Source organism: Oncorhynchus tshawytscha, linkage group LG16, assembly GCF_018296145.1.
Source record: "Oncorhynchus tshawytscha isolate Ot180627B linkage group LG16, Otsh_v2.0, whole genome shotgun sequence".
In the NCBI taxonomy this organism is placed as follows: domain Eukaryota; kingdom Metazoa; phylum Chordata; class Actinopteri; order Salmoniformes; family Salmonidae; genus Oncorhynchus; species Oncorhynchus tshawytscha.
Window position 1 is genome coordinate 21,934,931 of NC_056444.1, and position 27,405 is coordinate 21,962,335.

The following is a 27,405-nucleotide window of genomic DNA, read 5'->3' on the forward strand; positions in this document are numbered from 1 at the left end:
GGCTTTGTTACCAGAACCAATGGGAAACCAAAAATGTACGTTCCCACAACTTCCAAAAAACCAAATGTGCTAGCTGGGTTTGTTCCCATAACAAATGTGAAACCAAAAACATATGTTCCCAAAACTTCCAAGGAACCAAATGTGTTAGCTGGGCAGATTCAAATTACATATTTACTCTGAGGGATGCCCTGATATGGACCAATGCTGATACCAACCATGCCACAGTAATTGTACGGTAGCTTAAATGCGAAGGAAATCTACCTGCAATGGGTAATGTAAAAAGTACAGTAAAAAGACAGACCGACAACCATTGGAAAACTGAACACACAAATCACTGCACATGTCTCAATCTGTTAAGAGCCAAATGCGACTGATTGTACATCAGGCTGTGGGGGAATGAGTCAGCAGACTTTAACATTAAGGACCAAAAGGGGGGTGATCACAACCACGAGACACAGCGAGAGACAGGGCAGATGACTCACACAACAGCACTGTTCTCATTTATTTGAAGTGAAGTTTTGCTCCCTGCACTACTAATGTGAATGACTGATCTAAGAGACACAGACAGGCTGCAAAACAGGGGAAGGTGCGCAAGGTGAAACACCAGCCTCAGTCATCACAGACTACACACTGGCTATTTTACATCAAGATAAAGAGAACCCCCTCTCTTCTGGGTGAAGAAACCCCCTCAAAATACTTTCAACATCATGTCCTTTGAAATATCTTAGAGCTGAGGTATTGAACATCAGTTAAGTGTAAACATATTGTGTGTTTGAAGCTATTGCAGCATCTACTCTCCACTGTCTTTATGCTGATGGGTTGGATGTTTTCTTCCAACAGTTGGACTGACATGGACTGAAGAGACTGTTGAGACTGTTGAGTGTCTAGGTTTCAAGGATCCCCAGTAGAATGTGGATTGATAGAACGGGTTTTCACCACAACAACAACCACTATAGAGAGAAGGCTTGGGAAACAAACTTGGAGACACTTCAGCCAAGTCAAAAAGAGAAAGTAGGGCCAAAAAAGAGAAAGTAGGGCCTAGATATTCTGTTCTGTGTAAGAAGATCACATAAAAATTCAAATGCACTTTGCAAAGCACTCAGAACCCTGTAGGTTTCTCAAGTACTGTGTGATTACATTATTATCACATCAAATTATCATGATGCTAAGTTTTAATTATCACCCTACTGATTGATCAAATATCCGCATCATCTCTCAAGTGTGAGATCTCGAGCAATTGGATTAATACAGGCAGCACAGCTAAGAAATTAGGCCTACATTTGTTTGGAGAGGCTGCGCACATCTACTTTGATTCTCTGGCAAACTGATGATGTTTGATATGAGATGAATTGAATGACAAGATCATTTGGGGGGTCTTACAATTTCCCTCTATGTGGAATAAATGAAAAATGGTTTCTCTGATTTTGAAATGCTTCTTTAAATATTGACCATCCTTGGTCAGAGGACTAACTTTACATTTCAAGACTGTGTTGACATTTCTAATGCCCATGAGAGTAAAAGTATGATCCTCATTTTTTTTACATGTATTTATTTAACCTTTTAACCCTCATTAAGATGTCAAAGGAGTATTGATGGAATGGACATTTACATTTTTATCTGGCGAAAGACTAGTGTAGAAATACTGCTCATTAACCATTTCACCAGAAAGGATGAGATGCGGACAGATACATTTTTTTAAAGTTATGAAAGAATAACAATTCCTAACCCCAATGATGATAGGCTTACATGTATGATAGAACTACACAGCCATATGAAGACTAGGACCTAGGCTATAGGTCTATAATTGAACAGACCTGCAATGCCAGCATTAAATTGAAGTGTGAATACATAACCTAGAATGACAGTTTTGTTATTTGAATTAAATCAATACACCATTTCCTTTGGGATTCCCAAAATATCAGATTTTGCTGTGTATGCAAACACATCAGCTTGGTCATGGAAAATGTGCACATAAATACACATTGACAAGCTATAAGAACCCCTCAATCATTCCAGACTGGAGATGTATAATTGACCCAGGGGTGGACTTAGTGATTTGGAGGCCCCAGGCAGAGGCCAGCATGAGCCCCCCCCCCTTCAATTAAAAAAAGGGATTTATTAGGAAAGACATGCAATTTAACAGTACAAATGTATTACCTTTTAATGTGCCATCAATGTGCCATGAACACAACCATTCATGATGTTTATCTAATTGTCAAGCACTTTAATCCAAAAATAATTAAAAATAATCCTTCAATTCGCAAGCCCCTCCAGAGGTTGAAAAGGTTAGGCATTGGCCCTCAAATCCTCAAAAAGTTATAGAGCTGCACCACTGAGAGCATCTTGACTGGCTGCATCACTGCTTGGTATGGCAACAGCACCGCCCTCGCCCGCATGGCGCTACAGAGGGTGGTGCAGACAGCCCAGTACATCCCTGGGGTCGAGCTCCCTGCCATCCAGGAACTCTATATCAGGCGGTGTGAAAGGAAGGACTGGAAAATATTTAAAGACTCCAGCCACCCAAGCCATACACTGTTCTCTCTGCTTCAGCACGGCAGGCGGTACCAGTGCATCAAGTCTGACACCAACAGGCTCCTGAACACCTTCTATCCCCAAGCCATATCACTGCTAAATATACTGAACAAAAATATAAACGTAACATGGAACCATTTCAAAGATTTTACTGAGTCACAGCTCATATAAGGAAATCAGTCAATTGAAATAAATTCATTAGGCCCTAATATATGTATTTCACATGGCTGGGAATACAGATATGAATCTGTTGGTCACAGATACTTTTAAAAAAAGTTAGGGGCGTGGATAATAAAATGGATGGAATAAAATAAAATGGATCAGTCAATATTTGGTGTGACCACCAAATACTGTGCGCAATACATCTCCATCGCATCGAGTTGATCAGGATGTTGATTGTGGCCTGTCTTACTCCTCTTCAATGGCTGTGCGAAGTTGCTGGATATTGGTGGGAACTGGAACATGCTGTCGTAAAGGTGTATCCAGAGCATCCCAAACATGCTCAATGGGTGACAGTTCTGATGAGTATGCAGGCCATGGAAGAACTGGGACATTTCCAGCTTTCAGGAATTGTGTACAGATCCTTGCGACATGGGGCTGTGCATTATCATGCTGAAGCATGAGGTGACGGCGGCGGATGAATGGCACGACAATGGGCAAAGGATCTCATTTTGGTATATTTGTGCATTCCAATTGCCATCGATAAAATGCAATTATGTTTGTTGTCCGTAGCTTATGCCTGCCCATACCCTAACCCCACCCCCACCAATGCTGATCAGCAAATCGCTCGCCCACATACATGTGGTCTGCTTTGTGAGGCTGGTTGGACTTACTGCCAAATTCTCAAAAACTACGTTGGAGGCGACTTATGGTTGAGAAATTAACATTAAATTCTCTGTAAACAGCTCTGGCAGACATTCTGGCAGTCATCATACCAATTGCATGCACTCTCAAAACTTGTGGCATTGTGTTGTGTGACAAAACAGCACATTTTAATGACCTTTTATTGTCTCCAGCACAAGGTGCACCTGTGTCATGAACATGCTAAATCAGCTTCTTTAAATGCCACACCTGTGAGGTGGATGGATTATCTTGGCAAAGGAGAAATGCTCACTAGCAGGGATGTAAACACATTTTGAGAGAAATAAGGTTTTTGTGCATAAGGAGAATTTCTGGGAACTTTTATTTCAGCTAATGAAACATGGGACCAACACTTTACATGCCACGCTTATATTTTTGTTCAGTGTAGTTAACATAATGGCTATACAGACAGTCTCTATGCACACTCACACACAATGACACTCCAACAGACATTTATACTGACTCTACACACACTGACAATCATCATTACCCTGCTGCTACTCTATTTTCATATATCCTGATGACTAGTCCCCTTATCCATATACACAGCTACATCTATCACTTCAGTATCCCTGCACATTTTAAATATGGTATTGGAACTGACCCTGTAGATTGCTTCTTATTTTCTCGTGTTCTTATTTCTTGTTTTTATTTACTGTGCTTTTGTTCTACCTTATGTTTTTTTGTGCTACATTGATATTGATCGCTTCATTGTTGGGTTTGGAGCTTGCAAGAAAGACATTTCACTGAACTTGTGCACGTGACATTACAACTTTGAACTTGAAGGGGCTGAAACTATCTCACCGGAGAAAGCATCCGAGCGAGCAAAACAGCGACTATATGTGGCCCATGTTTCTGATGCTGTCTGGCCAAAAACAGTATGACATGTTATCATCTTTTTGGCCAAACAGCATCTGATACATGGGCTACACATACATGTAATTTGCCTATTATCAGCAGCACCTGTCTTTTTACTAAAGACATGCGTATTGTATCCCCCTAGAGTGTAAGGGCCTGGGGCTCGGTTTGTACTAAGCTAACATCTGGAATTGTTTTCAGATCCTTTAACCATTTTATTTAGGACCCCTGTAGGTAGAACAATTATTGGATGAAACAATGAATTTACTGCTTTTAGCCCATAGAAACACAGTGAATAACAGATTCATAAATGGAAAAACAGTCCCATTTTTTTTCTCTAAAATAAGTATGTTTTGAAGTGTCTGTCCTATATCTGAGGGATATAAGAAAGCTCTGGAAAATGTATATATATTTTTTTTACCGTGGAATATACCTTTTACATCCATTAATTTTTCTGCCCGGTACCAGGTTACCTTCAGACGAGTCCCGTGACACTTGTGTTCGTGAGAGTCTCATCTTTCTATAGAGGAGTCATATTAGCGTGGTAGCCCAAACTACTCGGACGTTACAGACTTTTTGTAAAATACCAATTTTCGGGAACTCTCCTGGTCTAACAAACACAGCTGTAGCTCGGCAACCCATGGTAGGCCGACATTACCGGATGCGATGGATTTAAATGGAGCCAATACAACAACAAAAAAGATATCTCAAGCTTAAACAGACAGATTTGGATGTTTTTGTATTTTTTTATTATGTATTTATTATGCCTCGAGCGGAGCATGGGGGGGGCCTCAAGCAGAGAAATTATTATTATTATTTTTGTTTAATTATGCCCAGCTCATGAGGCCCCTTGATGATGTGAGGCCAGAGGCAATTGCCTCTTCTGCCTAATGGTAAAGCCACCATTGAATTGACCTTGACTTGAGACGCACAGGAGAGCTGTTCAAACGTACCTTTCTTGATAGCTGGTTGGATTTCAAAGCTGTGAAGAAGGCATTCAGCTGGTTTGCCCCTTAGGGCCACCTTAAGCAACTTGGATGACAGTGGAAGTTAACTTGATAAAACTGCTTCTTTTATTGTTAAAAGTAAAAACAACGCGTTTCGGTCCTTGGCCTTCATCAGATTTTAAATTATAGATGGAAAAATGTTAAAGGTTTATTATACATTTCAGATTGGCCCTCTATAAACTCAGCAGGGACCAGTCACGGGAATACAAAACAGCATGATGTGATTGGTTAAAGAGGTAGCAGATTATGAGAAAGGACAGAAACATGTTGGTTACACTATCCTCCAAGAGTTGCTGAATGACATTAACCTTTACTTCGGTTTGCTCCTCAATTCTTGCACCTGTCCTTGGTTAGAGAGTGAAGTAGCAGCATCAGTTCTCTTCCTTTTGCATGGATTTCAATTTTAAGTGAAGTTGATAACTAAAAAGAGCACATGGTTATCAGATATGTTCAAGTCATAGTTAGAATCATGGTATTTAAATTTTTCAAAACGTCTAAATTAATACTCAAAATGCAAATAACGTGATTGAACTATATATAAATGCCCAGTCGATGTAGGAAGAACAAAAAAACATATGTTGCTAAACACAAATTTCATACAAGTTGGTTCATTGAATGCACCCCATGTTTCCATACCAGGAAGTGTGTGACGTTGGCGCGCTCGTTGAAAGCAAACCCCGGGCAGACGTACAACGATGTTAACGTTAGTAGACAGACGTTTAACGACCTAAAATAAATATATAGCTACCATTTCTTGTCACGTTTGATTTTTGTTGCAAAACACACGGGTTGCAGCCATCGGTCATGGAGTTATCACCGCTTATAAAGAAGATTGGTAAGCCAAATAACGTTACTGTACCCAACTAGCTACAAAAGTTGCTCCGTGGTGTCGCTGTGATTTTTGTTTTTAGCTACTAACGTTAGCTAATATGCCTTGATGTCATTCTTCTTGATAGTGCTGGATAGTGCTAACAACTCTTACAGCAGTCAGTAGTTGTTGCTACTAATGCACATTCATCCAATATCTAGCTAACTACATTTAGTTTTATATTGAAGGGAAATACCTAGCTAGATAAGGTTAGCTAACCACTAGTTAGCTTAGCTGACTAACGGTAAACTCAACTCCACGATTTAACTACTTCACCGTGGTCTTGTTTTGTACAGGTCACTCCTTGGCAGAGATCAGAGTCCGAGCATTGAAGAGCATCATCTGTAAGCTAGACCACTCTCTCCTCTCTGTCTCTGACCTGGTCCAGGAGAAGATGCTGTTTGTTTACCTGCTGGAGTGGTTTAACTTCCCCGAGGTGCCAATGCAAGAGGAGGTCCTGCAGCTGATCAGTACTCTGTCCAAGGTACCAAAACTGGTCCACATGACCACAACCTAGTCTGACAACTAGCTAACCTAGAGTACATACTGATGCTATTATGATTGATTAGCCTTTGACAAGCAACCTGTAGCATTCTTGCATCTTACAAAAATGATTAGAACATATATAGGGAGAGTAATGTCATGTTGAATCAATTTAACATGTTTTTACCGTATACCTGTGGACTGCATGTCTGTATGAACTGTGCTCTTTAGGAACACATGTATTCTGTATTTTTTGTCTTCATAGCACCCTACTGCAGCCCAGATGCTGAGAGATGTCGGGGCAGTGGAGTTCCTCACCCAACTCTCCCCCAACGTAGAGCCACCGTTACGGGCCATCATCGACGGCATCTTCGACCTGCTGTTTCAGCTTCCGGAGCTGCTTCCTGCTTGTCCAACCATCTATTCTAATATACACCAGCTACAGAACACCGCTACTGCAGGTATGTATCAAGAGATGGAATTATAGAATTAGAATTAATAGAATGGTGTCCCCATTCAAGTCAATGATTGCATAATGGGTGGACTGGCAGCCATTATGAGTGTACAACGCGATTCTAATATCTCATAACTTTGCAAATATAGGGCCAGCGTTGCTAGTTAGCAACGGCGCTAGTGGTTATCAATGCCACTGGTCCCATGCATTTGTTTAGTTTCTAAATCAGCCACATGGAATCATTACATTGTTTTAACCTGTATTTTTTTCGCCCTAGACCCATGCCTGGAAGTAACAGCAGGAAGTGTACCGTTTAATCTGTGCTGTGATTTGTTAGCGTCAACTCAACTGACATCCCAAAAAATACATTCCATTGCATGAGGCACATCAGTTAGCATAATTTGAATGAACATTCTACATTACCATGGCAATCCCGCATCAGTTAATAGAACATTCCAAATTACCATGGAAATTATCGAATTGCGAGTGCACCCTTGAGTTTACCAGTGAAATTGCTAGGGTTAGAGCTTCCAAGCCCGTTCTATTCATTCTATTTCTATGGATAGAATATTATATGCATTGTTTTTAAATGATGGTTTTATGCTGATATTATGCTGCTGTTGTAGTTCCCCTAGAAGAGGACTCTCCAGCGGTGGGCTATTTCCAGACAAAGAGGCCGAGTCACATTGATGTTCCACCACAGAGGATAGCAGGTATTTTACTTCATCCAAATACAGTTATGCAAACTCATCACTTTTCGGAGCTATTCGCCCTTTTAATCTCAAAATAGGCCATCCATGTGAATCGTGTAGATCTGAATAAAAACATTTTTTTTGTTGGTGGGTCTGATTCTCATATGGAAATCATTGACGGCACAGAATGCATAAGTACGGGTCTTACAAAAATAATATCAAACAAAGAGTTTTGAGCGTGATGTCAGAGGTCATATCAGAGTAAGTGTTTCGTAGGCAGGCTCTGTCATCTCTCTACGCCACAAGCTAGGGGGCTGTGTACACTGTGATACGTTTTTAACAAGCGCACAGGCATATAAATTGGTCTGATTTACCAGAACGTCTACTAAAGTTTCCCTTTGCCCTCATGTTTCTTAGCGATTTACATAGTTTTGTTCACACGCTAGGTTTTTTTTCAATGTAAGTTTGGCTTTGATGCAACTGCTGTCCATGAGACATCTGAGATTCTCCACTGTTACCATGGCAACCTCACACCCTTAAAGGGGCAGCTGATAATTTGTCTCGCCTAAGTGACTCATATTTCAGGGTACATTGTGCCTGATTGCACTCCAAAAATAATTTATTCATGAACTCCTTGCAAAAAAATGTCAGCGTAAAGCCCTGTACTCACTGGACTCTGATCACTCGGCTACACATGCCTCTCCCTAATGTCAATATGCCTTGTCTATTGCTGTTTTGAGCCTCCAGCCCTGCTCAATATGCCTTAGCTAGCCCTTTTGTTCCACCCCACCACACACATGCAGTGACCTCACCTGGCTTAAATGGTGCCTCTAGAGACAAAACCTCTCATCGTCACTCAGTGCCTAGGTTTACCTCCACTGTACTCACATCCTACCATACCCTTGTCTGTACATTATACCTTGAATCTATTCTTCCGCGCCCAGAAACCTGCTCCTTTTACTCTGTTCCAAACGCACTAGACGACCAGTTCTTATAGCCTTTAGCCGTACCCTTATCCTACTCCTCCTCTGTTCCTCTGGTGATGTAGAGGTTAACTCCTGCAGTGCCTAGCTCCACTCCCATTCCACAGGCGCTCTCATTTGTTGACTTCTGTAACTGTAAAAGCCTTGGTTTTATGCATGTTAACTTTAGAAGCCTCCCTAAGTTTGTTTTATTCACTGCTTTAGCACACTCTGCCACTCTGGCTTAGGAAGGCCACCAAAAGTCCTGACATTTCCATCCCAAACTATAACATTTTCCGAACAAGATAGAACTGCCAAAGGGGGCGGAGTTAGCCTGCAGAGTTCTGTCATACTATCCAGGTCTGTGCCAAACAACTCGAACTTCTACTTTTAAAAATCTACCTTTCCAGAAACAAGTCTCTCACCGTTGTCGCTTGTTATTGACCCACTTCAGCCCCCAGCTGTGCCCTGGACACCATATGTGAAGTGATCGCCCCCCATCTATCTTCAGAGTTCGTACTGTTAAGTGACCTAAACTGGGACATTCTAAGCACGCCGACCGTCCTACAATCTAAACTAGATGCCCTCAATCTCACACAAATGATCAAGTAACCCACCAGGTACAACCCTAAATCTGTAACCATGGGCACCCTTTTAGATATCATCCTGACCAACTTGCCCTCTAAATACACTTCTACTGTCTTCAACCAGGATCTCAGCGATCATTGCCTCATTGCCTGCGTGCGTAATGGGTCCACGGTCAAACGACCATCCCTCATCACTGTCAAATGCTCCTTAAAACACTTCACCGAGCAGGCCTTTCTAATCGACCTGGCCCGGGTATCCTGGAAGGATATTGACCTCATCCCGTCAGTGGAGGATGCCTGGTTTCTCTATAAAAGTGCTTTACTCACCATCTTAAATAAGCCCTATTCAAAAAATGTAGAACTTAGAACAGATATAGCCCTTGGTTACCTCCAGACCTGTCTGCCCTTGACCAGCACAAAAACACCCTGTGGCGTTCTGCATTAGCATCGAATAGCCCCCGTGATATGCAACTTCTCAGGGATGTCAGGAACCAATATACTCAGTCAGTTAGGAAAGCAAAGGCTAGCTTTTTCAAACAGAATTTTGCATCCTGTAGCACTAATTCCAAAAAGTTTTGGGACACTGTAAAGACCTTGGAGAATAAGAGCACCTCCCAGCTGCCCACTGCACTGAGGCGAGGTAATACTGTCACCATCAATAAATCTACGATAATCAATGATTTCAACAAGCATTTTTCTACAGCTGGCCATGTTTTTTACCTGGCTACCCCTACCCTGGCCAACAGCTCAGCTCCCCCTGCAGTAACTTGCCCATGCCCCCCTCTGCTTCTCCTTCACCCAAATCCAGATAACTAATCTTCTGAAAGAGCTGCAAAATCTGGATTTCTACAAATTAGCTGTGATACACAATCAGGACCCTCTCTAAAATGATCTGCTGAAAATGTTGCAACCCCTATTACGAGCCTGTTCAACCTCTCTTTCGTATCGTCTGAGATCTCCAAAGATTGGAAAGCTGCCGTGGTCATCCCCCTCTTCAAAGGGGGAGACACTTTCGACCCTAACTCTTATAGACCTGTATCCATCCTGCCCTGCCTTTCTAAAATCTTCAAAAGCCAAGTTAACAAACAGATCATTTCGAATCCCACCGTACCTTCTCCACTATGCAATCTGGTTACTGAGCTGGTAATGGGTGCACCTCAGCCACACTCAAGGTCCTAAACGATATCATAACCGCCATCATTAAAAGACGGTACTGTGCAGCCCTCTCCATCGACCTGGCCAAGGCTTTTGACTCTGTCAATCAACGCATTCTTATCGGCAGACTAAGTAGCCTTGGCTTCTCAAATGACTGCCTCACCTGGTTCACCAACTTCTTTTCGGATAGAGTTCAGTGTGTCAAATCGGAGGGCCTGTTGTCTGGACCTCTGGCAGTCTATGGGGGTGCCACAGGGTCCAATTCTCAGGCCGACTCTTTTCTCTGTATATTTCAGTGGTGTCTCTCTTGCTGCTGGTGATTCTCTGATCCACCTCTACGCAGACGACACCATTCTGTATACATCTGGCCCTTCTTTGGACACTGTGCTATCAAACCTCCAAACGACCTTCAGTGCCATACAACACTCCTTCCGTGGCCTCCAACTGCTTTAAAATACTAGTAAAACTAAGCGCGTGCTCTTCAACCGATTGCTTCCGGCCCGCCCGACTAGCATCACTACTCTGGACGGTTCTGACTTAGAATATGTGGACAACTACAAATACCTAGTTGTCTGGTTAGACTGTAAACTCTCCTTCCAGACTTACATAAAGTATCTCCAATCCAAAACGAAATCTAGAATCGGCATCCTATTTCGCAACAAAGCCTCATTCACTCATGCTGCCAAACATATCCTCGTAAAACTGACTATCCTATCGATCCTTGACTTCAGCGATGTCATTTACAAAATAGCTCCCAACACTCTACTCAGCAAACTAGATGTAGTCTATCACAGTGCCGTCTGTTTTGTCACCAAAGCCCCATATACTACCCACCACTGCGACCTGTATGCTCTTGTTGGCTGGCTCCAGGTCATCTTTAAGTCTTTGCTAGGTAAAGCCCCGCCTTATCTCAGCTCACTGGTCACCATAGCAACACCCACCCGTAGCGCGCGCTCCAGCAGGTATATTTCACTGGTCCTCCCCAAAGCCAACACTTCCCTTGGCCGCCTTCCCTTCCAGTTCTCTGCTGCCAATGACTGGAACGAATTGCAAAAATCACTGAAGCTGGAGTCTTATACCTCTGCCTCTAACTTTAAGCATCAGTTGTCAGAGCAGCTTCCTGATCGCTGTACCTGTACACAGCCAATCTGTAAATAGCACACCCAACTACCTCATCCCCATATTGTTACTTATCCTCTTGTTCTTTTGCACCCCAGTATCTCTACTTGCACATCATCATCTACACATCTATCACTTCAGTGTTGGAAATTGTAATTATTTAGCCTTTATGGCCTGTTTATTGCCTTACCTCCCTACTCTTCTACATTTGCACACACTGTACATAGATGTTTCTATTGTGTTATTGGCTGTACATTTGCTTACGTGGAAATCTGTGCTATTGTTTTTGTCGCAGTCCTTTGCTTTATCTTGGCCGGTTTGCAGTTGTAAATGAGAACATGTTCTCAACTGGCCTACCTGGTTAAATAAAGGTGAAATAAAATTAGCCAATTTCTGATGTCTATTTGCAGTGAATAACTCCGTTGGATGTCTGAAGTTTTCTACATTTCCCTGGTTGGCTTTGACCACAACAGACCAACACATATTGTCATCCAATGAGAGGTTGGTCTCATCAGAACTTTGTTGAGCAGAGATTTCGCTCTCTTCAGAGTGTTAATGTGATTTTTAAATATAGTTGTTTAACTATGTTTATGTAATTGGAATGAGCTACGTTATCTATTTTTGTTTTGTTTTACCAGTTCTCTAAGGAGTAACAACCACAACTTGGTGAGGACCACTTGTGAGCTCCTACGTGACGTCATCATGCAGGACTTCCCGGCTGAGATATTTCTCCAGCGTCCCAGTATCGTGCAGGCAAGATACTTTATACGTTATCATTTGTGGTAAGAAAGAACACTCAGTTATCCTGTTCTTTTCCAGTATGGCCAAATAGTGCCAAATAGATGACCAGCCACCACCCGTGGCCTGGGCCTCCACAGGGTCGATAGGAGCTACTAGATGGATTTAGAGCCATGACATCATTAGCTAACAACAGAAGGCAGTGAATCTGAACAGGAGACATATGCCAACTCCAATAACTGAATTCTAGGTTGTCTTTTATTTACTGTTGTGTTATTTACAGCTCCTACTGTATATCAGCCTATTGTTTCTGGGCCTTTCTGAGCTGGCCTTTCTGAGCTGGAAGTGTTCAATCGGTACAATCACTCTTTCATGAATGGTTATAAACTGGACTGTTTGTCATTGCTGTTCTGTCGTATATTGTCATTGACGGAGAGCATCTGAACGCATCCTAACCCTAACTTACATGCCTTAAACCTGACTTAAAGCTGAAATCCGCATAAGGGGACACAGCGCCACTGTTTTCTCCAGCACCTTTGTTATTATTTTTAGTTTTAGAGCTGCCAGAATTGAAAAAATATAAATATTTTCCTGGCACCACACTCCCAGAGCCCTCACCTCCTCCTTGTAGGCTGTCTCGTCATTGTTGGTAATTCTACTACTGTTAATTCTACTACAATTCTACTACTGTTGTGTCATCTGCAAACTTGATGATTTGAGTTGGAGGCGTGCGTGGCCACGCAGTTGTGGATGAACAGGGAGTACAGGAGATGACTGAGCATGCACCCTTCTGGGGCCCCAGTGTTGAGGATCAGCGAAATGGAGGTGTTGTTTCCTACCTTCACCACCTAATTGCAGCCCAAATAAATGCTTCACACAGTTCAAGTAACAGACACATCTCAGCATCAACTGTTCAGAGGAGACTGAAATTGATGCAAAGAAACCACTACTAAAGGACACCAATAATAATAAGAGACTTGCTTGGGCCAAGAAAGACGAGCAATGGACATTAGACAGGTGGAAATCTGTCCTTTGGTCTGATGAGTTCAAATTTGAGATTTTTGGTTCCAACCGTAGGGCATTAGTGAGACGGAGAGTAGATGAACAAATTAACTCTGCATGTGTGGTTCCCACTGTGAAGCATGGAGGAGGAGGTGTGATGATGTGGGGGTGCTTGATTTGATTTAGAAATCAAGGCACACTTAACCAGCATGGCTACCACAGTATTCTGCAGCGATACACCATCCCATCTGGTTTGCGCTTAGTGGAACTATAATCAGTTTTTCTATAGGTCAATGACCCACCACACCTCCAGACTGCAAGGGCTATTTGACCAAGAAGGAGAGTAATGGAGTGCTGCATCAGATGAACTGGCCTCCACAATCATCTGACCTCAACTCATTTGCGATGGTTTGGTATGAGTTGGACCACAGAGTGAAGGAAAAGCAGCCAACAAGTGCTCAGCATATGTGGGAACTCCTTCAAGACTGTTGGAAAAGCATTCCAGGTGAAGCTGGTTGAGAGAATGTCAAGAGTGTACAAAACTGTAATCAAGGCAAAGGGTGGCTACTTTGAATAATCTAAAATATATTTTGATTTGACACTTTTTGGTTACTACATGATTCCATATGTGTTATTTCATAGTTTTGATGTCTTTACTGAGTAGGTGTGTCCACACTTTTGACTGGTACTGTGTGTGTGTGTGTGTGTGTAAGTGTATTCAGACCCCTTCCCTTTTCAAACTTTTTGTTAGCCTTATTCTAAAACGGATTAAATTAAAAATATTCCTCATCAATTTATACACAATACCTCATAATGACATAGCAAAATCAGATTTTTAGACATTTTTGCAAATTTATTAAAATTGAAAAGCAGATGCTTTATTTACATAAATATTCAGACCCTTTGCTATGAGATGAGAAATTTAGCTCAGGTGCATCTTGTTTCCATTGATCATCCTTGAGATGTTTCTACAATTTGATTGGCGTCCACCTGTGGAAAATGACATGGATTGAACATGATTTATAAAGGCACACACCTGTCTATATAAGGGCCAACAGTTGACAGTGCGTTGTCTGAGCAAAAACCAAGCCATGAGGTCGAAGGAATTGTCCGTAGAGCTCTGAGACAGGATTGTGTTACGGCACAGATCTGGGGAAGTGTGCAAAAAAATCTATTTTCAGCATTGAAGGTCCCCAAGAGCACAGTGGCCTCCTCATTCTTAAATGGAAGAGGTTTGCTCAGTTTAGTGATCCAATCGGGGGACAAGGGCCTTGGTCAGGGAGGTGACCAAGAACCTGATGGTCACTCTGACAGAGCTCCAGAGGTCCTCTGGAGATGGGAGAACCTTCCAGAAGGACAAAAGCCACCTAAAGACTCTCAGACCATGAGAAACAAGATTCTCTGGTCTGATGAAACCCAGTTTGAACATTTTGGCCTGAATGCAAGTCCTTACGTCTGGAGTAAACCTGCCACCATCCCTACAGTGAAACATGGTTGAGGCAGCATCATGCTGTGGGGATGTTTTTCAGCGGCAGGGATTGGGAGACTAGTCAGGATCGAGGGAAAGATGAACAGAGCAAAGTACAGAGATCCTTAATGAAAACTTGCTTGAGTGCTCAGGACCCCAGACTGGGGAGAAGGTTCATCTTCTAACAGGACAACGACCCTAAGCACACAGCCAAGACAACGCAGGAGTGGCTTCAGGACAATTCTCTGAATGTTCTTGAGTGGCCAAACCGGAGCCCGGACTTAAACCCTATCGAACATATCTGGAGAGAACTGACAATAGCTGTGTAGTGACGCTCCCCATCCAAACTGACAGAGCTTGAAAGGATCTGCAGAGAAGAATGGAAGAAACTCCCCAAGTATAGGTGTGGCAAGGTTGTAGCGTCATTTAATTTGTATTTTTTTTATTTCACCTTTATTTAACCAGGGAGGCCAGTTGAGAACAAGTTCTCATTTACAACTCCGACCTGGCCAAGGTAGAGCAAAGCAGTGCGACACAAACAACACAGTTACACATGGGATAAACAAACGTACAGTCAATAACACAATAGAAAAATCTATATACTGTGTGTGCAAATGTATTAAGATTAGGGAGGTAAGGCTATAAATAGGACATAGTGGCGAAATAATGACAATTTAGCAATTAAACACTGGAGTGATAGATGTCCAGCTTTTGATTTTTGCAATTCGTTCCAGTCATTGGCAGCAGAGAACTGGAAGGAAAGGCGGCCAAACGAGGAGTTGGCTTTGGGGGTGACCAGCGAAATACCTGCTGGAGTGCATGCTACGGGTGGGTGCTGCTATGGTGACCAGTGAGCTGAGATAAGGCGGGGCTTTACCTAACAAAGACTTATATAGATGACCTGGAGCCAGTGGGTTTGGCGACGAATATGAAGCAAGGGCCAGCTAACGAGAGCATACAGGTCGCAGTGGTGGGTAGTATATTGGGCTCTGGTGACAAAACGGATGGCACTGTGATGGACTACATCCAATTTGCTGATTAGAGTGTTGGAGGCTATTTTGTAAATGACATCGCCAAAGTCAAGGATCGGTAGGATAGTCCGTTTTACGAGGGTATATATGGCAGCATGAGTGAAGGATGCTTTGTTGCGAAATAGGAAGCCATTCTAGATTTAATTTTGGATTGGAGATGTTTAATGAGAGTCTGGAAGGAGAGTTTACAGTCTAATTAGACACCTAGCTATTTGTATTTGTCCACATATTCTAAGTCATACCCAAGAGGACTTGAGGCTGTAATTGCTGCCAAATGTGCAACAAAGTACTGAGTAAAGGGTCTGAATACTTATGTAAATGTAATATTTAAAAAATAAAATAAAAAAATTCAAAGAACCTGTTTTTGCTTTGTCATTATGAGATATTGTGTGTAGTTTGAGGTGGAGTACACATATTTAATACATTTTAGAATAAGGCTGTAAAGCAAAAAAATGTGGAGAAAGTCAAGGGGTCTGAATACTTTCCGAATGCAGTGTATATTTTTGCGGACCCCCTGCAATTACCTTTGCGGACTCCTAGTGGGTGAAATTTATCCTACTCCGTCTTAGGTACTCTGTTTTAATGTAAGTTTGACCATATACCATAAGTTTGATCCTTATTCTCTGATTTTTTTCCCGTGTTCCAGAACCTCCTGTCCATCCTGAGGCTGACTCCAGGTGAGAGTGAGGCAGGCTACCTGAGACTGCAGGCAGTGGCCTGTCTACAGCAGCTGTGTGTGGGGCTGAGGAAGAGACTTCGTTTCCACAGAGACCCCAGCTTCTACTCCGCAAAGGAAGGTTGGATTACATCTGGATTATTACATTTTTATTTAATCTGAAAAAGATTTAAGAATATAATTTTCAACGCCGAGATAGCTTTATAGTTATTACGCCTATGCGGATTTACTTTCACGACTTGGCACAGATTTAGTGTGTGATTCAGTTGACATACCAATTATCACTTGGCAGCTAAAATTAATTTCTGCTCAGACATTGTGGCCTGCTGGGTCCCATGTGTCTGAGTAACTCTCAGATCAGAGTGCATCTCACTTATGAAGAACTCTCTTGTTATTTTTCTTATCTAACTTCATTGCGCCAGGTCCTATTTGTAGTCTAATTCTCTTTGATCAGAGTCAGACCTCATCCTTTCCTACGGATCCCATGGCACTTATCTAAGAGTAGAGGTTTTCTACTCCGGTGTCTTTATTATTATTGTTATGCAGCAAAGGCAAATTCTAGGCAACTAATGATGATGATGATTCTTTTCTCTTTCCCTCCATCTTGCCTTCTCCTCTGTAGACCCAGTGTCACAGAACTCGTCACTGTCTTACTCCCAGGAGGTGCACGGGGGGGGGGGCCAGCGCTCCCTGGCCTCGTCCCCAGGAGGAGAGTGCTTTCCTCGGCCCTCTGTGGTGGGGCGTAACGGCCAAAGACCCAGAGGGGACGGCCAAGATGGGGATGCTGCCTCCAACAGGTGTGTGTCTGTTGGTGTGGTTGTCGGTGTTATTTTTACAGTCAGTCCGGACATTTCTAATTGACAAATTTTTTTTACCGCTTGCCTCTCAGCAGCAGTAGTTCTCAGAGAGGTGGAGCTGCAGCTCAGGCCTCCAGGCAGACCGCCCCCTCGCCTGCAGACGCAGCCCAACTAGAGCTGCCTGATCTGGGGGTGGAGGACGTCCTCGTGCTGCAGCTCCAGCAGCTCAGCCTGGCCCAGTTTACTGTGGCCACCATGGAGCATGCCATACCACTGCTCAGGACAGGTAGGAGTGAGAGATTGTTTTTGCCTGTGTGTTCTCTCTCTCTGACTATGTGAAGGTTTTTCAGCCAACATTATTAATGAACAAAAATGTTATCTCCCCCAGACGGCGTGCGTGTGTTCCGGGGTGTGTGTGAGCTGCTGTGTGAGGCGGTGGTCCTGCTGAGAGACGGTGTGTGTGATCTGGTCTGGGACGACACCAGCCTGGTGGGGATGGAGCTGGCAAGTCACAACACCCCTCAGTATTAATATCTGAATATTTACTGATCCACTGACACTAGCTAGCAGACATTAGCTAGCAGCCTCACAGTGAAGATAAGCAGAGCACAAATGTACAAATATTACACATTTTCCACAGTGAGTGTATAATGAACATGATGTCGTTCTGCAACATACATGAAAAGTGACACTTTTCAGATTTTTCCTCTGCAGTGTGTGTGCTGGAGGTCACTGAACAGTAAATAGTTAGAATCCTGTACTGTTCTTGGGGTCACAACATTCACTCATACAGATTTGACCATGTAGAGTCATTTGTTATTTGTATCCTGTTAAGAGTGCCTGTATCTCTGTAAGGAGATGTACACTCTTGTCAAGCCAAGGCCCTCTCTTGTCCTCCTCTCCCCCAGCTGTTTAATAGGACCCCCGAGCAGCCCAGGGTCCATGCTGTTTTGTCATCTTTAGCTGGAGACTAGCTTGCTGTGTCACTGCCAGGCTTCTTCAGGGCTCCCCAAAGACTTTTTAGTCTGGCCTGGGTTTCTGCTGCCCTCTGCTGGTGTCTGTGCTGTTCTTGGCTTGTGTTTTACAGGGAAAGGGTTCATGATTGATTGATTGATTATGGTTTGTGTTGTTTTCAGAGGGAGAAGCTGAAGATTACCATGGAGACACTGGGTGACATCATGACCTATCATGAGAGCTGTTCCTCAGACTGTCCTGAGAGTTCAATGGTCCAGCACAGACTGGCCTACGTAGCTACAGCCGTCTTCACCATCAGACTGCTGCAGACCATCCTGCCCCTGGAGAAGGTGTCTTTGTTATTTTTTTGCCACAGTACTTTTTGAGCTGCATGACTAACCCTAACCAAACAGATACGTTTCTCCTCTCCAGGCCAGTGGTCATCTCCCGGAGAGTGCTGTGGCAGTCCTCTTGTCTCTGTGTCTGGACCGGCCCTTCAGCTTGGCCTATCCCAGCATGGCGGAGGCTGCGGTGGCCTACCTGGAGCAGGTGAACCCTGAAGGCCATGACCTCTACAGGAGGACCAGCCGTGCTGCTCTCTGGATGGAGTCCACCTGCATGTTTCTTAAGGAGACGCAGCAACAGGTACTGAGATAGAGGAGGCTCGTTTGGAAAGGAGTAGTAGGTGCTCAACCAATGTAATACCAGGTGCAACCAAAAACCATGAGAGGATCCTCCTCGAAGAGGAGTAAGATATGGGTGTTTTTGCTGGAAGATAATGTAGATATTACAAAAAAGACTGTGCTTACATGTTTTACTGTTGTACCTGAGTACAATGTTAAGGAGTTTGTTTCTATTCCTCTACAGGGAGATAAGAACTGGCTTGAATTACTGGAGCTGGCAGACCAGGCCATAGATGGCCTTCCATACCACCAACACCTACCTATTGTCAAGGAGTGCATCCACATCTGCTCCTACTTGTAAGATATCTATTACCACTACTACCTCTATTTATGGTAGATTGAGAAGTCCCCTTTCTGTAAGATCAATACTGCTCATAACTCATTTGATGAATGGATTCATTGATTCATTAACACATTGTCCTATTTGTGGTTGTATCATCAGGTGGAAGTTTGAGCAGGCCAGTCCGCTGCTCCAGACAGAGAGCCAGAGGGTTCTACTGAAGCTTCTGACCCATCCCCTCCTCCCTGTGAAGACTGAGACCTACACCTGCACCCTCAATGTAGTCAAGGTTAGGTCAACCCATTGATCTATTCAATACGATCGGTAATATGGTAATGCTGGCACTTAACAGATGTTTGGTAGGACAACGATATCATAACATTGCTAATGCTTCTGACCTCTCACCTCTTCATGCGAGGTCATCTGGTAAGCATGTTGTTCACTTTTGACCCCTTAGGAGTGTCTGGGGGTTCAGAATGTGGTCAAGCCCGTGTCGTCAGTCTGCAGTGGGGTTCATTTCCTCCTTCACCCCAAAGTCCTCTACCAGATCAGCGCATTTGGACTCCAGGACCCAATTGGGAAGGTAGTGTGTGCACACGCATGTGTTGTTTAGTGACAAATCAATCTGCTTCTCAAGGGTTTGTCTAAGGTCATATAAAATGTTGACAATGTGTAGATGTTGCTCTAGACATACAGCACTGAACCACTTTTTTTAAAAGGTCATTATTGCAAAACACAATTTATTCTCAATGGCTAAATGAAGGATAAATGGACAACAAACAGTTGGGTGGCTTGTGAAAAAGATGTATTGTTATACTGCTTGCTGTGGGTTCAGGAGTTGATGTGTGATCTATAGGTAAACTCTGCTGCCAAGGATATTCTGCTCTTCCTGCTGAAGTGCCCATTAATGATGACAGCATCAACATGGGACAGGTTCAACCAGGCACTTTACCCAGTCATCCCCATATTACAGGTACTGTGTACACACCACACACACTCAATGTTTGGCATACATTGGTTATAAACATTGAGAGCTCAAGAAGTGAAATACAATTTTTACCTTTTTATGTAGTACTTTGGAAGGGAAAATGCCTAGTGGGATTGCACCTTTTCAGAAAATAACAATCAAAGTGAAACGTCTGCATCCGTCTGAGTACAGTGCCCCATATGGAGCTGCTGCCAAGCAATATTTAGTTATCTGCTCATTTGCATATTCTGTGATATTGTAACAGTTTTTACCAAAAAAAGCAAGCTTTTTATTAAACGTTGGTGTTTGAAGCAACTGAAATCCAGACAATTGAACATGAATATGCATGAGCTCTTGACAAGGTCGTCAAGTTTGATTTAATTTGCAGCCTTTCGTCTCTGAGCCTGTCACGTCTGTAGAAACCAGATGAAACATTCTCTAATCACGGTGATGCATATTTATTTACTGTTGTGCTCAGCTGGAATTCCCAGATCTTAGTGTGTGTGTGTGTGTGTGTGTGTGTGTGTGTGTGTGTGTGTAGAGTTACGCAGGCACAGAGGATGCACTGGGAAACTGTGTTCTTCTGATAAGTGAAGTGTCGAACGAGGTGAGAGACGGCGTGTTTCCAAACACAGCCAAGTTGAGAGCTGCGCTACGACTACTCTTCACTAAGGAGCCGGAGTAAGTGAGCGTGTCTGTGTAGTAGGGGACTGTTTCTCTGTGTTTGTGTGTGGTAGGGCTGCACGATTAATCCCATTTTAATCGAAATTGCAGTATTGAAATTTGCATTTAGCCGTCTGTAACTTCCATTGTTTTCAACTTTTGATTTATTTCTCGACTTGACAGAGTTCTGTCTCTCCTCTTTTGGCCGTTTCCCAACCCCACACATGCCAAGCCCCTCCCCCTGTCACTCAAGCATGCAGTTCCTTGAGCTTGAGTTCATTGACCAAATAACAGCATGTAGTCAAATAATTTTTTCAAACAAGAACGACGCAGCTTTCCACTTTGCATCTACATATTTTACTAGTTAGTTGTTGTGCCCCTAATGCTAATTGCTAGCTGGCTAACTAACTCCGCTGAGATGTAGCAAATCGTGCTAGCAAACTTTTGCTCTAATACAGGGCGGTACCAGTGGTGGAGCACATCAGCATTGTTTGTGGAATGTGCCTATTTCAATCTAATTAGGGTCTCATGGAAAACACTTACCAACACTTTGGTTCCTACTTTGTCACAACCATCTCCTCCCTTGTCTTGCCAAACAAAACTGCATTCCAAGTGCCCGTTGTATTCCACCAATACATTTAGAATTATTATTCTATTTCTATGATTCCAACAGTTTACCCTAGATGATTTCTCTCTCTGTGTGTGTGCACGCCAGAGTATTTGAGCGGTTGGAAATCTCGCTCATGGAGCGGTGCTTTTGCACTGAAAGACTGCCGCTCCAAATTCGCTCCGTTCATTAAAATCACAGTTTAACCAAAACCCATCTATTTTTGTGATGACATGGACTTACCCATAAGGGTTTCCAGTATTGAAACCAAACCATATGATTTGAATGAAAAGTATTTGAATAAACATGAAAAGGTGAATGTAAGAAGCACACATTTCAAATAGGCTACATGTTATATTAAACAGCATATCAACACTCTAAATAGGTCAGGAGCCAGACAGGGAGCCTAAGAAGCAACGGATATAAATTATTTTGTCTATGTTCTTTCAGTTATTTCATGGCTATAGCCTACAAAGAAATGCATTGTTAGGCATTTGCAAGTTTGAGCCAATAGGCTGGTAGGGACTTAAAGCACTCAGCATTTAAACATTTCATTGTATTAAATCATTATAGTCTATAAATTGTGCATTTAGGCTGTGACTTACTTAGAATTAAATACAAATTTAATGAAAAATGACTTAGTTCCTTTGAATTCATTTTGAGAAACATGAGTTTTGGCTAGTCTATGGCTTCAGGCTCAGGCGATGATGCCTGGAGTGCAGGCCAGCAGCGGGGAATATCTTCTTCACAGAGCCACTGGGAATGTTAAACACCCTTTTGGCCCCTCTTGCCAAGCTGGGCAGAGATGCAGAGTTGTTTTATTTTTCTATAGGTAGGCCTAATGGTTTGTAGGCAAAATAACCCAATCAAAGCGGAAAGCTCCTTGAACGTGGGAATATGCCAGGCCTATTGTGCCAAAATCCATTATGGCCTATAGATAATATAACAAAAACGAACGAAACGTTTAAGAGCAGATTGTTTTGTTTATGAATACTTTGCTACAATGACACACTCAGTTATCTATCCACCTCGTTCTTTTCTTTTTACGTGCGCGTAGTAAGTACTCCATCATGCTTTTGGGATACGAGTCTTTTTAGATTCCACAATGATTCTTTAGTTGTGGACACGACATCACCACCTTCTCTCTTGGTCCTCATCTTTGTAAGTCACCTTGATTTTGCACCTGTGTGTTTTTATCAGTTTCTTTATGAAAATATTTAGTGAACTCCATGACAGTAACTAAAGCAAGGGGCTATAGCAGCACACAAGTAGCCTACAAATGTGTGCTGTGCTTAGCTCCGGTCCTAGCTCCGGTCCAGCTCCGCTCACATACTCACTCTGGTGCACGTGTGCATGTGAGGGAGAAGGCGAATTTGTCTGAGTGTGTGTCTTTACTTTTTGAAAGTGTCAACTGAATTTGACATTGACTCTCGAGGGCGTTGTAAAACCAGACAACTGTCTCAGTGTTTAGCTATTCTGTTTCCCAACACTGTGTGTTGATGTTGATGGGCATATTACTCCTGTCACTTGTTATAAGCTGATGGACTCAACTCTGTCTCTGGCTGGGGGCTCTTTGTAATGTTTATGGATAACAGCTATCTTCTCCACACAGTCCCTGTCTGTCTATACTGCTTTTGTATGAATATGTATATTTACTCTCTTTATTGTGCTGTGTGTACTCAGTTAGCTCCTCAGTGTTGTATGGAGGATGTATTAGTTGTATATGAAAGTCCTGTATCTTTGACTGATTCATAGACCCAGAAAGAACAGAGAGAGAAAAGACAGAGATTGATTATTTGAATGCTTGATCACATTTTCCCCTCTATGCATTTAGCAGCGGCCAACTGCTGATTTTGTTCAAATGTTTGATGGCATACGAACACAGCATAAGCCATGGGAAAATGTGGAGAATAGCAGGAAACTAGCTTTAAAACTCCACATTTTCTCCCAGCCCCTGGCAAACTGTGTAGAAGTGCAGAAACTTGCTTTAAAACTGTCAAATGTTCTCTCCACCCCATGGCAAAATATATAGAATTACAGGAAATTAGCTTTTGAAACTGCAATTTTTTTCTCAGCCCCATGGCAAAATATGTAGAATTGAAGGAAATTTGTTTGCCGCTGCAAAAAAAAATCCCAGGTAAAACACTGATATATCGATTGATTAATAGGTTGATTGATTGATGACCTACAGTCCCATACCTCTGAGTATTTGGTGTGATTGCAGGGTCCGAGCTGCAGCAGTCCAACACCTTCTTCCCCACCTGACCAGTGTAGAGGGGGCTACTACAGTCAGACCAACCCTGGAGGGTCCTGTCCTCTCCTCTCTCCCCTCCCTCTTCTGTCTCAACAATGCACTGGACATCAACCTGGACAGCAGCGACCGATCCTTCCTTAAGGTATGGATAGACGGGCAGTGACATACAGACAACGTTGGCCTTTATCCCGTTGTAGGTACAGATGTATAGTTATGTGACAGACCTTACCCTAATGCAGAGTGTATACTACACGACTTTCAAAATCTTAACATCGCTCAGCCTCTCACATTAAACTGCCATCTTTCATGTATTTTTTTGTTGTTGTCTTGCCAACGTAGTGGTGCGCACACTAAACGATCCTGTGCAGACAGGGGGTCACACACACCATTATTCACTACCTAGTTTAAATATCAACACTATTGCCACAGCAGCATAACATTTGATTAACACTTGATGACACTTGATTTAGCCTATATCATCAGTATTTTGGTCTTGTTGGCTGATATGCACAGCAGAGAGAGGCAGAAAGACATGAAGAGGTACATTTGAATCAATAAAATAAATCTAACTAGCAGATTTAAATCAATCAACATCATTGATCAGCTGACAGCCCACCCTCTTTTCCGATGTCCTTAATGTCTTTAGGCGGCACTGCAACTACTTTTTGTCATGTAGTGCATGTGGACACCTGCTCGTCGAACATCTCATTCCGAAATCATGGGCATTAATATGGAGTTAGTTCCCCCTTTGCTGTTATAACAGCCTCCACTAGATGTTGGAACGTTGCTGCGGGGACTTGCTTCCATTCAGCCACGAGCATTAGTGAGGTCGGGTACTGATGTTGGGTGATTAGGCCTGGCTCGCAGTCGGCATTCCCATTCATCCCAAAGGTGTTTGCTGGGGTTGAGGTCAGGGCTCTGTGCAGGCCAGTCAACTTCTTCCATACCGATCTCGACAAACAATTTCTGTATGGACCTCGCTTTGTGCATAGGGGTATTGTCATGCTGAAACAGGAAAGGGCCTTCCCCAAACTGTTGCCACAAAGTTGGAAGCACAGAATCGTCTAGAATGTTATTGCATGCGGTAGCATTAAGATTTCTCTTCACTGGAACTAAGTTACCTAGGCCGAACCATGAAAAACAGCCCAGACCATTATTCCTCCTCCACCAAATTTTACAGTTGGCACTATGCATTGGGTCAGGTGTTGTTCTCCTGGCATCCGCGAAACCCAGATTCGTCCATCGGACTGCCAGATGGTGACGTGTGATTCATCTCTCCAGAGAATGCGTTTCCACTGCTCCGGAGTCCAATGGCGGCCGCTCCAGCCGACGCATGGTATTACGCATGGTCATCTTAGGCTTGTGTGTGGCTGCTCTGCCATGGAAACCCATTTCATGAAGTGCCCAGCGAACAGTTCTTCCAGAGGCCATTTGGACCTCGGTAGTGAGTGTTGCGACTGAGGACAGACTATTTTTACGCGCTATGCGGTTCCGTTCTGTGAGCTTGTGTGGCCTACCACTTCGCAGCTGAGCCATTGCTGCTCCTAGACGTTTCCACTTTATAATAACAGTACTTACAGTTGACCGGGGCAACTCTAGCAGGGCAGAAATTTGACAAACTGACTTCATGGAAAGGTGGCATCCTATGACGGTGCCACGTTGAAAGTCACTGAGCTCTTCAGTAAGGCCATTCTACTGCCAATGTTTTTGTTTATGGAGATTGCATGGCTGTGTGCTCGATTGTATACACCTGTCAGCAACCGGTGTAGCTGAAATAGCAGAATCTACTCATTTGAAGGGGTGTCCACATACTATTGTGTATATATAAATCAAATCAAATGTTATTTGTCACATGGGCCGAATACAACAGGTGTAGACAGTACTGTGAAATGCTTACATACAAGCCCTTAACCAACAATGCAGTTCAAGAAATAGGTTTAAAATATTTGCTATATAAAGTAACACATTACAATAACGAGGCTATATACAGGGGATACTGGTACTGAGTCAGTGTGCGGGGGGGGTACAGGCTAGTTGAGGTAATTTGTACATGTAGGTAGGGGTGAAGTGACTGCATAGACTATGCATATACTGTAGCTAGTTTACAATTTGTGATGATGAGTGAGTGTTGTTGTGTGGCGAAGATTCGCTAGGCTGGTCTCTCTCCAAGAATGTCCGCTGACCCCAGCCAAATTCACGTGCACTCATTGTTTCTTCATATCAATTGTCTGTTAATGCTGATCAATTCCCCACTACATATCACATATACATTTAGTCTTGATGTTATCATTAATCTCCTCAATTCACCAAGTAATCTACAATGTTTGGTTGCGGTCATTTCTGTTCATTCAGACAATATATTATTACATTCTCAAAGTGGAAACGTTGTTTGGAGAGCTAAAAAACTGTAACACATATGATCAAGAAGCTTTGGTTTATTTCATTCTATTTAGCAGTTTTGTCGATTTCTTCATTGTCTTTATTTGTGTCTGGTTTCTCTGTCTTGCTGCTTCAACATGTACCTGGCCTGCGCTCCACATAGGTGTGGCTTCAAGGTCCCTATTTTACATGTTGCATAAATAAATAGGCCCATGCTTAAAAAATATAGATGTTTTTGCTACAGAGGTATTTGGTGTGTTATGAATTTCAAGATATTCATTTTATTTTTGAGCACATGCCCCCTGTGCATGGCCCTGGATTAGATTGTTAATGTAGCTAGAACGAGCTGTGGCTCAAAGCAGGCTCTTTGTCAAGCTCTCATTGGCTATTTGCTGATCACATTCTCAAAACTTGTCTTTGCAAATCTCACCCTACAAGAGCATTGCAGATGTTGTGCCGATAAAATCAAGTATGTTTGAAAATATCGGTACGTCTGGGACTACTCAAAGACGGGATCAGTAGCCCTCAGATGGCGTGTCTGACTCGCTCCCATCAAACGAGCGTCGGTGACGCCCGCTCGCCCCGAGTACGCAATGACATGGGGAGTTTTTCTTTCCGATCTAAAAAAAAAAAACGTGTCTGGGACCGCTACATCGGGGCCAAATCATGTAGTGTACCACTGGGTTAAATTGTTCTTACTGTTGTTTATTTCTTTATGACCATAGGTGGAGTCAGTGGAGAAGCTGTTCAGCATCTTTACCTCTGACACTGTTGACCTGACCCTCAGGAGGTCAGCAGCAGAACAACTGGCTGTCGTCCTACAGGGTGATGTAGCGCTTCATATCCTCCACACAATGCTTTTAGGATTAGCAAGGGATATGTAGATAAAAAATATTGTTTTGGGGGAAAAGGGCATAACACTAGACATAACTCTCCTAAGCTTGGTTAGCGTTGACCTAGAACATCAAAATGGTTCGAAAAGAAAATAAAGTTGAAGAAAATATAAATGTTTTGTGAGAATAGTCACACAAAGAAAAGCTTTCCGTGTTTTTGCAAAGGCGTATGCTTCTACCCACCACCATATGTTTAGGATAAATAATAGAAGTAACTTGAGAAAGGAAAAATATGCAAATTCCATGTATTCTTAGGGTCTAGCATTGTTAGGCAGACAACACTTCATTTTGTATTATTGATAGGCCTATTGTTAATTTATTACTTTCAATCTATTTTCTCCATAGAAACAGCAATGCACCCAGTGTTGAAGAGTCTTGGTGTAACAGATAAAGTGATCTGCTTCATCACAGAGAGTGTGAACGACCACAGGAAGG

At 42.8% G+C, this 27,405-nt stretch overlaps 1 protein-coding gene across 2 annotated transcripts in view; it reads left to right on the top strand.

The window, feature by feature from the left end:
* Positions 1–5,906: 5,906 nt before the first annotated feature.
* rttn (rotatin) overlaps positions 5,907–27,405 on the top strand; it is a 57,745-nt gene continuing 36,246 nt past the window's right edge. The window contains exons 1-20 of one of the 2 annotated variants that reach the window (XM_042298975.1): positions 5,907–6,093; positions 6,423–6,610; positions 6,875–7,070; positions 7,690–7,776; positions 11,989–12,079; positions 12,217–12,331; positions 16,464–16,614; positions 17,116–17,290; positions 17,383–17,576; positions 17,679–17,794; positions 18,427–18,594; positions 18,677–18,889; positions 19,112–19,224; positions 19,370–19,496; positions 19,665–19,790; positions 20,064–20,180; positions 20,716–20,855; positions 23,669–23,840; positions 26,803–26,902; positions 27,316–27,404. In XM_042298975.1, coding sequence (XP_042154909.1) covers positions 6,063–6,093; positions 6,423–6,610; positions 6,875–7,070; positions 7,690–7,776; positions 11,989–12,079; positions 12,217–12,331; positions 16,464–16,614; positions 17,116–17,290; positions 17,383–17,576; positions 17,679–17,794; positions 18,427–18,594; positions 18,677–18,889; positions 19,112–19,224; positions 19,370–19,496; positions 19,665–19,790; positions 20,064–20,180; positions 20,716–20,855; positions 23,669–23,840; positions 26,803–26,902; positions 27,316–27,404 — 2,709 coding nt within the window. In that variant the 5' untranslated portion in view covers positions 5,907–6,062. The remainder of the gene's footprint in view (positions 6,094–6,422; positions 6,611–6,874; positions 7,071–7,689; positions 7,777–11,988; positions 12,080–12,216; positions 12,332–16,463; positions 16,615–17,115; positions 17,291–17,382; positions 17,577–17,678; positions 17,795–18,426; positions 18,595–18,676; positions 18,890–19,111; positions 19,225–19,369; positions 19,497–19,664; positions 19,791–20,063; positions 20,181–20,715; positions 20,856–23,668; positions 23,841–26,802; positions 26,903–27,315; position 27,405) is intronic. The other variant, XM_042298976.1, reaches the window with a different exon arrangement.